Genomic DNA, 16,226 nt, shown 5'->3' on the forward strand with positions numbered 1-16,226 from the left:
ATAAAACAAGCAGTACCAGCCACAATATATGCGGATGACGTTGTACTCCTTGCTGACAACAAAGAAGATTTACAGAGACTCATGGATATCTGCAGTGAAGGTGGAAGTCGTATGGGGCTGCGGTTCAGTGCCACAAAAACCAAGGTTCTGACATGGAGGAACAGCGGAGAGGGAGAGGATGAGGAAGGTGAAGAATGTGTCATACAAGGAAACCCGGTAACCAACGAATCTCAAACAAAGTATCTCGGTATAATGATAACAGCGGAGGAGCAGTATCTGAAGGAGCAGGAGAAAATGTTGAAAACAAAGGCGACTAAATATGTGGGATTGCTTCGGGCAAGAGCCCTATGGGCATTTAACCGATTGGAAGTGATGCGGGAATTATGGAAGGCTGTGGCAGTACCAGGTCTCACATATGGTAATGCAGTGCTATGTATGTCTTCGAGCACAACACGGTTCCTGGATAGGAAGCAAAAGGAGGTTGGGAGATCAGCGTTGGGAGCCCATAGGTCTGCACCAAATGCTGCAATTCAAGGGGAGATCGGGTGGTCGAGTTTCGGCGCCCGAGAAGCTACAGCGAAGTTGGGCTTTGAAGAAAGAATCAGAATGCTACCGGAAACATGGATTGTCAAAAAATTGTACAAAAGCTTGATTTATCAGGACCAGCATACACGATGGAGGAAAAGAACAACAGCATTGAAGAGAGAAGTTGGGATAACCGAAAGAACCCTGGACGACGAAGAACGGTATGGGAGACGTGAAATTAGGGACCGCGTGAGAACATCGGAAACAAAAAGGTGGTTTGACGAGGTCAGTTCCAAATCTGCTTTGACGATATACGCGGGAGCTAAAAACGAAATAAGGAAAGAAAACATCTACGACAACTCATTCGCAAGTTCAATGTTATTTGAGGCACGGGCGGGAGTTCTACGCACAAGGGAATGGTGGGCGAGGATTAATGCAAAGAGGGACTCGGCCGTCTCGACAATGAAAATGACGAAGATTGAGTGCGCCATCTGTGGAGCCGAAAGAGAGACAATTGAACATTTGGTGCTTTTTTGCGAAGGAATTTCTCCGAGGTGTGAAACAAACTCATTGGCGGACGCACTTGGATTTACCAGCGGCGAGCATATTGCCACCACAAAAAAGAGACTAATGTTTTGGTGGAGGGAAACAAATGGGACACGGATGGAATATTAGGGTTCCCGGCCGAGACGCGCAGAAAGAACTGCGACGTCCACCCGTTACAAAGGGCATGGCCATCAGCATCATCATCATCATCATCTCCCATTGGACAAAATCTGCAACTCGGCGGCATTTTATTGACAAGCGCATTGGAACCGCACACTCTTAAAAATGAACTTGACCGCATTGCACGCTCCTAGCCAATCCCTAGTGACATCGTTCTCGCGCCTGATTTGTTGAAAACAGGAGGAGTACGCCTTTTTTTGTACCAATTATGTACTGCATAAGCGGTACAAAAAATGTGTACGCCTCCCGTTTCCATTCGGGATGATGGCTGGCTAGGAGTGTGCTATGGCTATGCGGTCAAGTTCATTTTTAAGAGTGCAGTTTCTTTCCGCCTAGGCAAAACGACCGTATGCTGCGACAAACTTATTTCACATCGCGAATTGCAGCGCCGTAACAGCACGTGCGATTTTGTTTCGAGGGCCTTGATCCATTGTCGTCAAGGAAGACGCGTGATCGAATAATCTACAGACGGGATCCGTCATTAACATAGCAGACGAACTTAACGGCGCCCCCTAACGTAGAACTTGCGGTTGTACATCAGTTGCAGTACAGTTACTCTAAGTAACAAAACAATGGCCCCGTGCATTCTCATTGGCCCCTATGAAGATCCTGTGCTCCATCTGTTCATGGACTTCCTGTCGTCCACTGCATTGCTCCAGACGCTTTCTTTTTTGTATTTTCATCGTTCCTTCATCATCTTCATATAAGGTTCCTCGTGCAATGGGGTAGCGTACTGCACCACCGCGTCCCATCACCCCATCTCATCGTCATCATCTATTGTTCCCCGTGCATGTCGTATGGTTTCTGCCAAAGGTGCAGAATCCGAAATAACAGAAATAAAGCATTCATTTGGGACTTGATATGGATGTCTACACCGATGGCACCCGTAGCGGTATAGCTGGCTGTGAGGGGAGAATAAAGTTTGCGTATATTTTGTTACGCAGGGCTAGGTTACTGTACGATATTTTTGTCGCTCTTGATCGCATATGCGTGCGTCACCGGAGGTTCGTCCGCTAAGCAGCCAACACGTTATGCGGGTACACCAATTTGTAGGCAATGGGTACGCCTACACCCTATTTGTCCCACACCATGTTCCTTTAAAGTGGTCCCTACTGCCCCGTCATTCCAGATTGTCGCTCGTAGAGGCTGAATCATCTATCAAGTCAGCGAAACATCAGCCGCGCAAAGGAAAGTCCAAGAAGGGCTTTTTGGAAAAGACACAATTTCTTTTCTTTTTTTTTACGACTCGACATTAACTACCTTAATTATTTCCGATAATGTGCTTTCTGTAGGAAACACTGCCTCTTTTGGTCCTTATTGTAGGATTTCCCCAGCCTCATTGAAGAGCTTTCTACTGGAATAAATTTTTAAACTGAGCTTGGTGTGTTATACCAGGAAGATCTCTCCCACAGAGCGGTGTAAAGAGCCTCGTGAATTGGTGTGTACCTAGCATTCGTTCCATTAAAATTCCCAATGAACGGATAAGTATACAAGCCCGGTATAAGCCCAATGAACGGATAAGTATATCAGTTGATTAGGTGCGGTAGACACGGCACTTGGGAAGCTACGTTATCAACGGTCTATTAACACTCACGAATAGGGAGTTCCGTCTTCACTCAAACGGTTCGCGAAAGGTTTTACCACGACCCAATCAGATGATTACGTTCTGAGTCACTTCCCCTTCCACGAAACCATGCGGGAATCGTTTGAGGAAAAGCGATTCACTAGGACTCGCTAATACGAGGGGCGTTCAAGTCAAACCGGGACTTTCTATTTTTCGCAAAAGTAAAATGAACTTACAGGCGAGAAATTAGTTTTATTTTTCAACGTAATCTCCAGCTGCACTAATGCACTTGTCCCAGCGTTTCACGAAGGCTTGGATGCCAGCAGTGTAGAAATCCTTACTGGCGCGTAGCAGCCATGATCGGACCGCATTCTTGACCTCGTCGTCGCAGCTGAAGTGGCGGCCCCCAAGGAACTCCTTCAGTGTCCCGAAGAGATGGGAATCGCTGGGGGCGAGGTCTGGACTGTAAGGGGGTTGTGGCAGCAACTCCCAGCCAAGTTTCATTAAGGTGCGTGTCGTGAGATGCGCGGTATGCGGGCGTGCATTGTCCTGTAGGAGGAGGACTCCTTTGGTGATGAGGCCCGGCCGCTTCTTCTTCAGCGCCTTATGCACATCCCTGAGAACCTGGCAGTAATATGCACTATTGATGGTGGTACCACTGGGCAGAAAATCAACATGAACAACGCCAGCCTTTCCCAGAAAACCGTGGGAAAACGTTGGATGTTCTCAGGAACTCTGACACTGGGCTCTGAGCCGCCGGGATCGTCCTGCACTGATGTACGGCCGTCCCGGAACCGTTTGCACCACTCAAACGCTTTGCTGCGCCTAAGTGTATCGTGACCATACTGAGCCTGAAGTCTTCTGTGAATTTCAGATGACTTTACGCCTTCATTCACGAGAAACTTGATGACTATTCGCTGTTCGATGTGGCGCTCACCTCGTTGTCGGCCATCTTGTCCAGCACGTGTCTTCTGTTTTGCACAAACTTTGGACCACCACGTGGTGAACGCGGAGGCCGGTCGCCAGTAACTTTGTTGTTGTTCCGTCAACGAGATCTAACCATCATTCCGTGATGAACAAAACCTCTGTGGCTGAGATGATTGCCCGCCATACTTAGATTCGAATCACGGTAGGTGTTTTCTTCAGGCGGCCCTCGTGAATTCGGCCCAGGACAATATAACGCGCCACCAGTCAACCACTATGTCATGCGATGACCGAGGGGGCCCATTAGCGGTCCAACACACGTAAGGTGCTGTATGGGAACCATTGGAAAAATCCTTTTGCGTGCTTGACGTGATACTTCCTTGACCGATACCTCGTTGACGCACAGTTTTCCGCTGCCTTAGAATAAAGAATTTGTACCAGAGAAACGTACGAAAAAATCGTGGTTGCGATGCACGGCGTAAGAAAATAAATACCACCACGCAAACTTTCGTCTCAGTCCATCGGTATAGCGCATAGGAAATGCATGAAGACGAACGTTTGCGTGGTCGTATTTATTTTCTTACGCCGTGCATCGCAACCACGATTTTTTCGTACGTTTCTCTGACACAAGTTATTTACTGTGTGATAGGCGCTCAAGTAGATATAGCGTCACGCGAGAAAATGGGCCTAACCTTTTATAGCACCCACAGTGAGACGCGCCAGCAGTAGGAAGCAAATAAAAAAATATTTTTCGACGCCTGCCGCAAAAAAGTAATAAATAAATAAAAAAGTGACCTTTTGCACTTTAGTGAGGCTGGCAGGTGTGCGTATTGTGCTTTTATAATGAGGCAAACTTTCAAAATGCAGTCTGGATTTAGTGTCACAAGGTGGGGCAAGATGAGACACAAATTTGCAATTGAGCCCAATTTTTTTATTACACTTCTACTTAAAAAAAAAACACAGGAGCGTTCTTAGGGGTCTCTAGCTCCCGAGCTGTAAATAAAAGCAGTAGACGAAGTCTAACAGAAAAATATATCGTGAAATTTAAATGCCTGGACCTTCCGGGCAAAAATGACTCGTTCATTCTTACAATGGAAGCGAGCTAAGCCTTTTGCAAATAGGTCACTGCCAGTCTGTGGTGACGTCAGTGTGGCTCGCTTTTCTTTGCTTCATCTTCGTATTCCGCTTTGCAAAATCTGTTTGTTTCTCGCATGCTCGAAACACCATAGAAAATGAGCGAGAAGTAAATCTTCCAGGAACAAGCATAAAGTCGCGTTGGCATATGCCTTTCCGGATGAAACACTGTTGTGCCGTGCATGCCCTTAATTAAAAAAAAGATTTCTCCTAAAAAACCGCAAACTTAGGGAGGCTATATTTTGTACAAAGCTTGCAAGGAAAATTAGCAGATGAAATGGAAACTTACTTTGATAGAGTAGACTCGTCTGCACTCACGGAAACGGAAAAGCCCTTTTCGCGAGTCTTCACCTGCCATGCACGAAGAGATTGTCTTTCTCTTCAACACGTGTACCAATCACGACAATCCCCAAATAACGTAAATTGTCTTTCAGTGAGGTGTCAATAGGTGGCGTTAAGCAAAAACATGCCCATCTTATTTGGAATAAAACTATGCGTATTACGCGAGTGTAAATCTCATACAACTGGTAGAAAGATGATACAAAACAACTGATGATTCTTCGTCATTTGAAACGTTCATTGAACCCACCCACAACGGTCACGTGAAGCCGCAGCTGTTTCCAGTACATAACAGGTGCGATCGCGGCGTTAGACTTGCTGCTTCTCATATTTACCGTCCGTTTCTGCAACCTTTGTATTTAGTCCATGTCATCATCACTATATATTCAATTATTGTCTTTGTATTTAGTCCAAAATTCCAGAATAATAATAAATCCAGAGAAGAAAACGCTCCAAGAGACCACGTTGATGTAACCTCTTTAAGGGTGCATGGAAAGACGAGAGCTTCCACCAGCTAAGGAACGTTTGGAATGCATTAAGTCAACAAACCGCCACTCTGAAAGGAACGGAAAAAATTTGTTAGTTTCCACGCGGCGACATGATTTGTCGTTGTTGTTTCCTTCACACACATTTGGCATCACTCAAACATAACTTCGGGTCGGTGGCCATAGGTCCTGTCCCATTGAGTAATATTAGTGGCTCAATGGATTCCATGAAAGTGTATGCGAAGCAATATCATTTTGACGCAGAATGGATACGCTTCAACCGGCCCAACGACTGATTAATTGATTTGAAGGAAAAATGAAATGGTGATTACGGCTTCATTAGTGTGAGACGCTACAAACTATTGCTGCATCGGATGCAATACATTCTCGTGAAATGAGGAAAAACGAGTCTTTGTTGCGGAGAGGAACATCTTTTAATCCTCAGTGCATATCCTGCTGATGGACGTAAAATTTCGTGGTACTTGGAAAAAATGTTCTGTCATTTGGTTTAAGAAAAAATTTTGAATTTCTGTAGATGCCTCTCTGCAGCTATACAAACATTCTTTTCTGAAACAAAATCCGATGTTGATGTTGGCAAAAAAAGAAAATTTTAATAATAATAGGAAGAGCCATCGAACTCTCGTTGTTGGACCTTATTGTCGTACCTTTTCTTTACTGTGTGCTTGTTTACACGGTAACGATGTCCACAATAGGAGTTTAGGCGCCTCCACGTATACGTCCTGTGCTGACCGTCCGTCACACAGGTACGACAGCGCAAACGCATTCTATGGTATCCATCACGATTTGGCACCAGGACCATAAAGTAGAACAAATACTGGTCATGACTAATCTGAGATTCCAACTTTTAATCTAACGGGTCTTTTTTGACATGGACACGAGTACAGTTCTTTGCTGCGGGCCAAGTTAGCGCAAAAAGGCTCGTCACCAAACATTGGGTACATACAAAGTAGTGAATACAGAAAGCACCGCATTAAAAGTGTCCCTTGAAATGCAAATGCATTCAAGAAGGATCGTGTGGCACCACGTTGAAACTTTCATCGTTATTCCGTTCTGCAACCACCACGTGACTAGCGTCATCATGGCGAGCGCCACAACCACCATGATTTGATTTGATTTGTAAATGGAGATGTTAGTCCCAAGCCACTCGGGACTGGCTACTCCAGGACGCGTTATTCCCGTTCATAAGTCAAGTAGTAAATATTCTTCAACAAATTTCCGGCCACTAGCGCGTTTTAGTCGGTTGCATGTCGGAATACTTCGAAGCAAATAACCTTATCCAATCACTTACATGAATTTCGGAGAAGTTTGTCAACTGTTACACAGCTTATTGAAGTTACTCACACTTTTCAACATGGCTTGAATAGGGAAAGTGAACTGACGTAATATTTCTTTCCAGAGCATTTCATCGTGTGGACCATGATAAATTAATCTCTAAGTTACGGGCATTTGGGATTGACTGTGTCGTTGACGTCAGGCAACGGTTTTAACCCTCAGTGTGCTTTAGCGAGTGTACTGCAAGGGTCGGTACTCGGTCCGCTGTTGTTCTTCAATGACATTGCTTTTATTCAGAGAGTGGAGTGCTGCATTACGTTGTTCGCCGATGACTGGATTATATTTGGGGAGGTTCGCTCTATGAGCGATCAAATTAACTTACAACGAATGGTACATAAAACTGGGACGTGGAAATTAACTTTGACAAACCCGTGCCGTCCTGCCCTCCAGCGACGCCTCCAACTCGCTCTCGATGCTATCCAGCAGTACCTGTCACTGGCGGGCTTAGACATATCGACGGAGAAGACAGTAATACTTCCTTTTACAAGGCGGAACATGAGGCCCTTCCAGCGTTCCGTTGCTGGCATACCGTTGAAGCACGTGTCTCACTGTTGATGCTAGGCTCTCTTGGCGGAAGCATATTGCAAGCGTGGAGATCAAGATCCACTGACCGGCATGAGATGGGGCAGTGACACGAGCTATCTGTTGGCCGTCCACAGGGCTTTGGCTCGAGGGTCCCTCGCGTATAGTTTGCCGGTGTTTAATGGCCTGCCGACATCTTCAGATCATAAGCTGCAGTGCCTCCTGGCGCGAAGCCTTCGTGCGTGCCCGGGCGTCCCCCGAGCAGCAGAGACCCGAGCAGTTATTGCTGAAACGAGGGACACCCCGCTGGATGTTCTTCGCTACGGTGAGACCTGCCGACTTTTCCTCCGCCTTTTATCCCATCATCGGCGGCACCCGCTCGTATCGAAGATCTTGAGGCGCAAGCACTGCAAGGTCCGCTCGGTGATGACTCAGCTGAAGCCTAGCGTCCCGCGTTTCGTAGTGAAGACAGTGGCTCCCAGTGCCCCTCCATGGTCTCTGTCAACTCCAGTCACCCGCCTAACTGTTCCTGGCTTGCATGGAAGGAAAAGGGATACAGCCCCGTGTGTCGTCAAGCATCTTACCCTGGGCATGATGAACGACAACTACACGGCGTCAACGTCAGTTTTCACTGACGGGTCATCTACTCGGGGTGGATCGTCCTCGGCATTTGTCATTCCATCTCAGTCAGTCTCCTGTGGTCACCGTCTTTCTCACAGAACATCGTATACGTGTGCCGAGCTTTTCGCCATTCTATTTGCTATGCAAAAAATATCAGCCAGTCCAGCTCAGTCCTGGGTCGTCTTTACAGACTCAAGATCCGCGTTCCAGTGTGTGGCCAACTTGGGGATACGTGGAATCCTCGGTCCTGTTGTCTTTGACATCCTGCAAGCTTATAAGAAGGCGACTATTGCAGGGCACACTGTAGTATTGCAGTGGATCCCCGGACATGTCGGTATCAGCGGCAACGAAGAAGCAGACAGAGCCGATTTGAGCGCCCATCAGCACGCAGCTTTTCCCCCGATAATGATGTCGTCGGGCGACCGAAGACACCTCCTATCGACACTCACCGGTCCCAAGATGTAGGCTCGGTGAGAACACGACATAGCTCACTCCCTTCTCTCTGATGTAGACCCCACGCTTTCTCTCGTCTTTCCTCCGCGCCCCCCTTAACTGCTCTCTTCCACCGCATGAGGCTCAACGTTGCCTTTACACCTACCTTTCAACACCGTCTCGTCTTCCCTCTGCCCCACTTGTGGAGTACACGGCGACCTCAGCCACGTCATCCTGGCTTGTGGGCAATACCACCACGAGCGTGCACTAATGGAAGTCTCTATGCAACGCATTAACAAGCGGCCGTTCAACCTAGCGAAGATCCTCGGTCCGTGGTCGAACGCTGCCCACCAGACGCAGGGCCTTCGTCTTCTGGCGGAGTACTTGTGCTCCACCGGTCTGGCGACGGCGCTGTGAAAGCCCCCATCATCATCCCTTCATCCTCTCCTAACGCGAAATAGGGCAGTGTACCGCCTCGGCGGCGGTGAATCGCCCACCCCATCACCATCCAATGTATGTGTGTGTGTGTGACAAAACCGTTGTTATATCGGTCACTAATCTCCTCTCCTGTACGCCTACAAGACTATCGTTAAGGCTGTCCAGACTGTAAGATAATTTGGCATAACAAATGCCAAACACATGTATTGCTCTAAACACATTGTCACCATATGTGCAGCAGCTGCCTGCGGAAGATAAGGCTATCTGAAAAGGAACTTAAGACACTCAACAATGGAAACGCAATTAACCGCGTTTAAATCGTTAGTACGACACCCACTAGAATGGGATCTTTACACTGAAGAACGAACAGAAAAGGTGCACAGATTCATTTTCTCAAGAGCCGTAAGTGGATCGACATGCGGGCAAACTTTAGGAGATAGACGCACAATTAATAGGCTTATGGTGTTATTCTTAAGCGTACAATAATCAAATAAAAATTCATTGTAAGCAATATTGTAAACCGAACACCTCCCACTCCACTTTTTTCGAAGACTAGACTAAGCAACAGTAAAAGCTCTTGCACCTGCATGCTTTTGTTCTTTGTGCATGTTATCATCATTATCTAGTTGTTGTTGTTGTATTGACACGTTCAAGTATTCATTTTTCCCTGCGACCACCGCGTGGAAGCATCCCATGTCATCATCGCTTTTCCTTCATTTATTGCTGTTGTGGTTGGAATAAGCTGCTAGAAGAAACTGTATACTGCGAAACCGTTAATGATTTTGTTCGAGACTTTGGAAAGTTCATTGACGTGTACCAACCTTCCTGCACATGACTTATTGTGCAAGGACCTCAATAGGTCCGCAGTATTGTAAATAAAATATATGTACAGTGAACCCTCATTATTATGACCATGGTCGTTCCCGAAAATTTTGGTCATAATGCGGAATTGTCATATAAACGGGGGGCATTTGCAGAGGTTTCACTAAATTGTTCCCCAGGAGTGTGGTCGTAAAGCGCGTATGTCAGATTATCGGGGGTCATATTAACGAGGGTTCACTGTATATAAAAAACAACGTCAATATGACTTAGGAAGCCAACGGCGAGAAGATGGTTGTTCAGGTCAACAAAAAAGTATTCTGTATGCGTTCCTCGGGTACGTTCTTTTTGGAACCGAGAGGTGAACAACGTTGCAGCTTTCAGCGCCAAATGTTCTCCCCGTAATAGAAGTCCGGGAGAGTGCGTTTGCATCGTCAATACAATTGTTAACTGTCCGCTTGACGGCTGCCAGTATTGGTTTGACGTCTTGCAACGTTGGTTAGCTTCTAGCGATTCACTTCATTGTGTTGTCTATACAAAGGGTATGTTTATTAAGAAAAAAAGAAAGGAAATGTCAGCCAGACAGAGGTCAGCTTGTTATTCCAAAAAAGAATAGGAAAAGAAATTGATACAGATTGCTCGATTATGATGGCAGTGGATTGGTTGGTATGCTGGACATTTACATAGTATAGTTTTACATATAGTATATATTTACATCATAATATAGTACCGCCTTTGTCACCTCTTCCCCGCCTCTGTGCATGTCGGGGGGGATGATCCCGCAAACATAACCAGCTATAAGAAATACCTCTAATATAACCGACGGCAATCACATGAGGTGTTTCACTGCAGGAGCTGTGGTAGCCCATTACACATGGTTGATTACAGTACATGAACGAGATGAGAAATCAGTGAAAGTGAAAAGCTAACATAGCTGGAGAGTTTCATTCCCAGTCAAACGGTCGTCAGTCATGTATGAAAAACAGCAACATATAGGTATATTCTTCCGTGCATATGGAGAATCAAGTACACGCAATGAAGCTTTCAACTGTTTATATTGGCACAAGCTTTCAAGCGGTGGACAGCATTTCATCAGGCGTGCATGTCACACCTGATGAAATGCAGTAAACCGCATGAAAGCTTGTGTCAATAAACAGTTGAAAGCTTCACCGCGCGTATACTTCATTGTGCTTGTGCATCTTGGACGCTGACTACCCCTTGAATTTATCTCTCTGCTGGGTATGTGGAGAGGCAAACGAAGGACAACCACAGAAGTTAGCGACGTCCCGATCGCCTTCAAGTCAATGGGTGTTACGCAGTGTTGTGCCCCGTACTGAAAGTAAACGGAGAAACTAAACGAAACTAAAGTAACCCAGTACCCGCTACTTTACTCAAAAGTAGCGCAATACTAGCGTCGCTAAACATTCGAAAATGTAACGGGATATCGCTACCTCTGCCAAATAAAGGTAACGCAAATAGTTTTCCGCTATTTCCCAACCACTATTCATGGCGTTCAAGTATATATACTGCAGTCCAATATGCATCTATCGATGATGGTATCCCATGGTAGCCCATGATATCGCCACTTTAGATAGCCCATCATCGATAGATGATGGGCTATCTAAAGTCTTCCAATTAGCCAAGATGAAGCACCTGTCTTTGTGTTTACCTTGTGTTCTGTCTACTAAGTTTGTCACATCACAGATTGATTTAAAAACAGGCTTTCTTTACGAGGGATTTGCAAACTGTTGGTACCTAAACCATTACCATTACCCATGTCATAGACCAACCAAAGGCAACGAGGGCAAAGCTTGCTACCGGCAGCCATACATGTGTCATGCGAAGCAGTGACTGAATCACACTTAACGACGAATATAATTGAGCCTATGTGTGTTTTGTGGGCTTTGCTGTTCGACTGTTTGCGTGTTTGCGCGTTCTGTGACATCATCATCAGCATCATCATCGCCATCTTCCTGCTCACCTTCATTGGCATCATCATTCAAGGAGTTTTCCACCAAAGTAACTGGTGCAAGTGATGTGGAGTTGCGGGCCTCCCACTATAGAGTGAAGTCAAAATCTCCATTTTATTTTTTCCTTAAAACCAACCAACCAACGAATATAATCTAAAACTATTCAACCTCGAGAGAAATGTTTCTCCCAACTCTGTTTCACATCATGCTCAAACGAAAAAGACGGAAAGTAGAGCTGAAATGTATACGGTGTACCTGCTTCGAAAAATACAATTCAACTTTGAAAAAATAAAATATATAATCGATGCACGTACATTAACTTTGCATCCGCTTCAACAAGTAGAAACATGCCCCGTTGTTCATATTACTCACTATAACAGAGTGGCATGGAGGCGTTTCGCAAAACGTTGAAAAGTACACGCATGAATTGCATCATTTTTCATTACTTTCAGTGCGGCTTAACTTATGAAGGCAGTTGAAATCGAGGAGGATCGCCTGACATGTCTGCCTGAATGGCAAGAAAATGAAATAAATAGGAAGAAAATATACTGTTTTCCCCGCTGTGCTCCACGTTTTCCATTTCACTGAAAGTTGCGGTAGTCGAGAAAGAGAATGCCACCGCATGAATTTGTAGCGGAAATACTTTTCCACTCAAAATGTGGCGGGAGTGCTACTCCGCTAATGAAAAAAAATAAAAAAAAGCTAGTAAACACCGAATACCTTAGGTACAGCACTGTTCGTTCTGATTGAGTGTTCTAGAAAATGGAGCGAGAAGAAATTCCCGCCACAGCGCGCACACTTGAGGCAAATTTGCAGCAATATTCGCGAGTTTTGCGATATTCATGCAACTTTCTCCAGAAGGAAGAACCTGCTTTGTGTTTTCCTTGTATACAATACATTCCGCGAGACATCCCTCTTCGTCGGCATCGTAAATTTGAGGAGGTACGAGAAAATCACTGTTTTGAGGGCTACTTTTCTCGAAAAGTCACAATTCAGTCATGGTGGTTTCATAGTGTGGAATAAAAACGTTGTCATTCCTACGCGGCCCGCGATTTTTTAACGCACATGGTGCTTTAGGGTCCCCGCACTTGATCTAGCACCGTAACGCGACAGAAGGAAAATTGCAACGTGTAGTCTTACAGGGTGGGGCACGAAACGTGTCATTTGGGGTTTATAAGAAAACGGTAGAACGGAAAAATATGCGGTCAACGGCTCCTGTGCGGCAATTAGGTTTGCCATCTTCAAAAAATAATTTTGTCGAATTTCAATTGCAATAAATTGAAATTTCTGAATTGAACTCTGAAATTTGCCTAGTCAATATAACTTTTTTTTTTTTTTACAGAATCAGGAACCTCGTGGCGAACTTAGTCGAATACACCGGAAGCCGAAATCTCTAATGCGCCGAGTGCAAAAAAAAAAAAAGTGAAAAACGGCTTTTTCTGTCGCGCCTATTTCAGCGGCGAACAAAATCGGCCGCAAAGATGCGATGAGCGGAGGACATGCGCCTGCCCAGATGATAGACAGAACACTGCAAAAAACAAGAGGAAAGGGAAAGGAAGAGACATCGCGATAATAATGTGAGAGTACATGGATTCCCATTGGTACGGGGCAGGGGCATGTCCTCCTCTCATCGCATCTTTGCGGCCGATTTCGTGCGCCGCTGAAATACGCGCGTCAGAAAAAGCCGATTTTCACAATTTTTTTGCACTCGCTGTAGCATTAGAGATTTCGGCTTCCGGTGTATTCGACTAAGTTCGCCACGGGCTTCCTGATTCTGTAAAAAAAAAAAAAAAAAACGTTGTGTTGACTAGGAAAATTCAGAGTTCAATCCAGAAATTTCAATTTCTTCCAATTGAAATTCGACAAAAGTATTTTTTGAAGATGGCAAACTTAATTGCCGCCCAGGAGCCGTTGACCGCATATTTTTCCGTTCTACCGTTTTCTTATAAACCCCAAATGACACGTTTCGTGCCCCACCCTGTATACAACCTCATACTACACAAATGAAGTGTGCTATGGTCCACTACGCGAACGCTACTACCTTCAATAGATGTAAAAAGCTTAAGTGTCTACCTTTTGTAGTACTGTTTGATCTCTTTCCCTCCTTGCTACTACGTCTACTTTAACATAGCCCTCCGCAAAAGAAACGTTAGAGGCCTGTGTAGCAAACCCGGTGATTTATACGTGATCTTTACAATTACCAGTTTCCACTAATAGCCATCAGTGAGGCAATTTGGTAACTGCATAAGGTACAAAGTGAATGAAACCGAAGTGCTAGTACATATGCACAATTACAATGAGAGGAAAGGAGGAGAGGGTCACAAGATCCAATAACATAAAAATAAAACAAAATAAACATTGTTAGTTTACTCCTTTACTCCAATTACTCATTTCCTGTACCCCTATGCTCATTGTAATTGTGTATATATATACTTGCACTTGGGTTTCATTCATTTTGTTCCTGAAGAAGCGTAGCTTTAATAAATGTAAAAAGCTTCAGTATCTCTTTTGAGTGCTGTTTGGGGTACTAGTTCTGAAATGCCAGAGAGTTCTTGGACACCTACTGCACTAGCAGATACCACATGTACTTCTGGAAGGCCTCGGGAAGTTAGAGAAGCAGCGAGAATAGCATGTATAGAGCTGTGTATAGGATTTTGCACAAAAGATGAAGAAAATTACTCTGCGATTCGCTGATTTCTGAGGACGACACAGGAGCCACTGGATTCTCTGAGGCGAGCCTTTTGAAGCTTCTTTCTCGGGCTAGACTTTGGCCGTGATAGCGGAACAGTGGATCCTGGCGTTTCCATTTCTTTTTCTTTCTATTTCTATTCTATTCTATTCTGGATCCTGGCAGCGTCTGTCGATACTGACATTCGGTGTCATTTCCTTCCCAACACGTGTCTCGTTACGCTGGGATGGAGCGTGATAGGTAGCAGACAAAATGGGTGAACCCTTCGAGGATAACTACGCATGTTCGGCAGTGCAGGCCTTAGTGTAGCGTTCACGGCACAACACACTCGGATGGCTCAGGCGTGGTCGGGAATATTCAGCACGTCCTGGTAGAATGTCACTCGGGGAAACCCGTGGTTGTGCCAGCACAGTTGGAGAAGCGACTGTGCAGAAATGGGTAAGGTGAACACTGTCGTTCAAGTAGCAAATTATTTATTTTGTACAATTATTTTTCAATTGCTTAATTATGTATTGTTCCATTCATTGAACAGTTTGATAGTACTTAATTCCACACAATTGTGGATTAATGCCAACTTCTGCTTGTAAATCTGAGGCCCAAGTGGCCCAAGTGCATCCCATGCTTTCGGAACGCAAGAGAAAAGCAACAGGACACGGTGCGGTTCGTTCCTCATGTCGTGCACAATGTATATATTTATTTGTGAGAAATATACACTCAAACTGAAATAGTGAAAATAATTTTGGTTTCTGCGACTTATTATCGCACATAGATAGAGTTCCTATCGGCAACAAAAGAGGATTACAGGCGCCACGCTTGGATTTTTAATGTTGCTGCCTTTTGAAATCGCATGAGGCCGGCCACAGAAAACTACGCAGGACAAAACAAAAACGTGTTTTGATTGACTCTGACAACAATTGGTTTGTTAACCTCACTTGAATGAACGTAAAATGACGGTATCCAAAGATGTTCTGATTAGTGAAGCCTTATTGCGTTCACCCCGAGGGTTTTGGAGAAGCTGATGTGACGAGACGGGTCAACTGAAATGTAGGGCGTCCTTTTTTTCGTATGTAAAACCACGGGACTAGGGACGTGCCTATAGTTTCGGGGTTATACCGGCCAGCTCGCTCGCTATCTCTTCCACGGTGTGGTCCCGTATGACGCTCACTCATGTGTGCTCGTATTGTGGTTCATTCGATGATCGGCCACAACGAGCATGCGTGAATTTCGTCCGACTTCTCCAAACGGCCAAGCATTTGCGTGTCTTCCAAACGAAGATGACAATTACTCTTAAACGAATTCATAAAACTCCCGTATAACCGATGTAACAGGCGCATCAAAATGGAGCAGATATTTGGAAAGCGTTCAAACATCGCCCGATGAACCGATGAAAGCTCCTTTTTGCGGAACCCGGGGAAACTTTTCTTCACCGATTTTTACTTCTAGCAATCGCGTTGAATCCCATTCCTGCGAAAGGGAGATTTTTCATAGCGAAATTATTTATTTCTCGAATTCGATTAGGAATTGCCAGGCAAAGAGAAAGAATATTTCTTCGAGGACTCCGAAATGTTCGCCCAAGGTTGATAAAAATGTATTCCAGGGACGCTCATAGGAAGCAGCCGCCACAAAAGGTATACCCGAAAATCAGCGATTAATGGGAATATAGGGAATGTTCCCTTCCATCGGAA

General features: G+C 45.1%; 1 protein-coding gene across 3 annotated transcripts in view; it reads right to left on the bottom strand.

Moving 5' to 3' along the window:
* LOC135398746 (nucleolar protein 4-like) overlaps nt 1–16,226 on the bottom strand; it is a 47,482-nt gene that overhangs the window by 25,485 nt on the left and 5,771 nt on the right. Inside the window, exon 1 of one of the 3 annotated variants that reach the window (XM_064630148.1) lies at nt 5,163–5,258. The exons of the other annotated variants lie outside the window; for them this stretch is intronic. Coding sequence (XP_064486218.1) covers nt 5,163–5,231 — 69 coding nt within the window. The 5' untranslated portion in view covers nt 5,232–5,258. Of the gene's footprint in view, nt 1–5,162; nt 5,259–16,226 lie in introns of those variants that run through there. 3 annotated transcript variants of the gene reach the window in all.

The sequence above is a fragment of the Ornithodoros turicata genome, chromosome 6, assembly GCF_037126465.1.
Source record: "Ornithodoros turicata isolate Travis chromosome 6, ASM3712646v1, whole genome shotgun sequence".
Lineage (NCBI taxonomy): Eukaryota > Metazoa > Arthropoda > Arachnida > Ixodida > Argasidae > Ornithodoros > Ornithodoros turicata.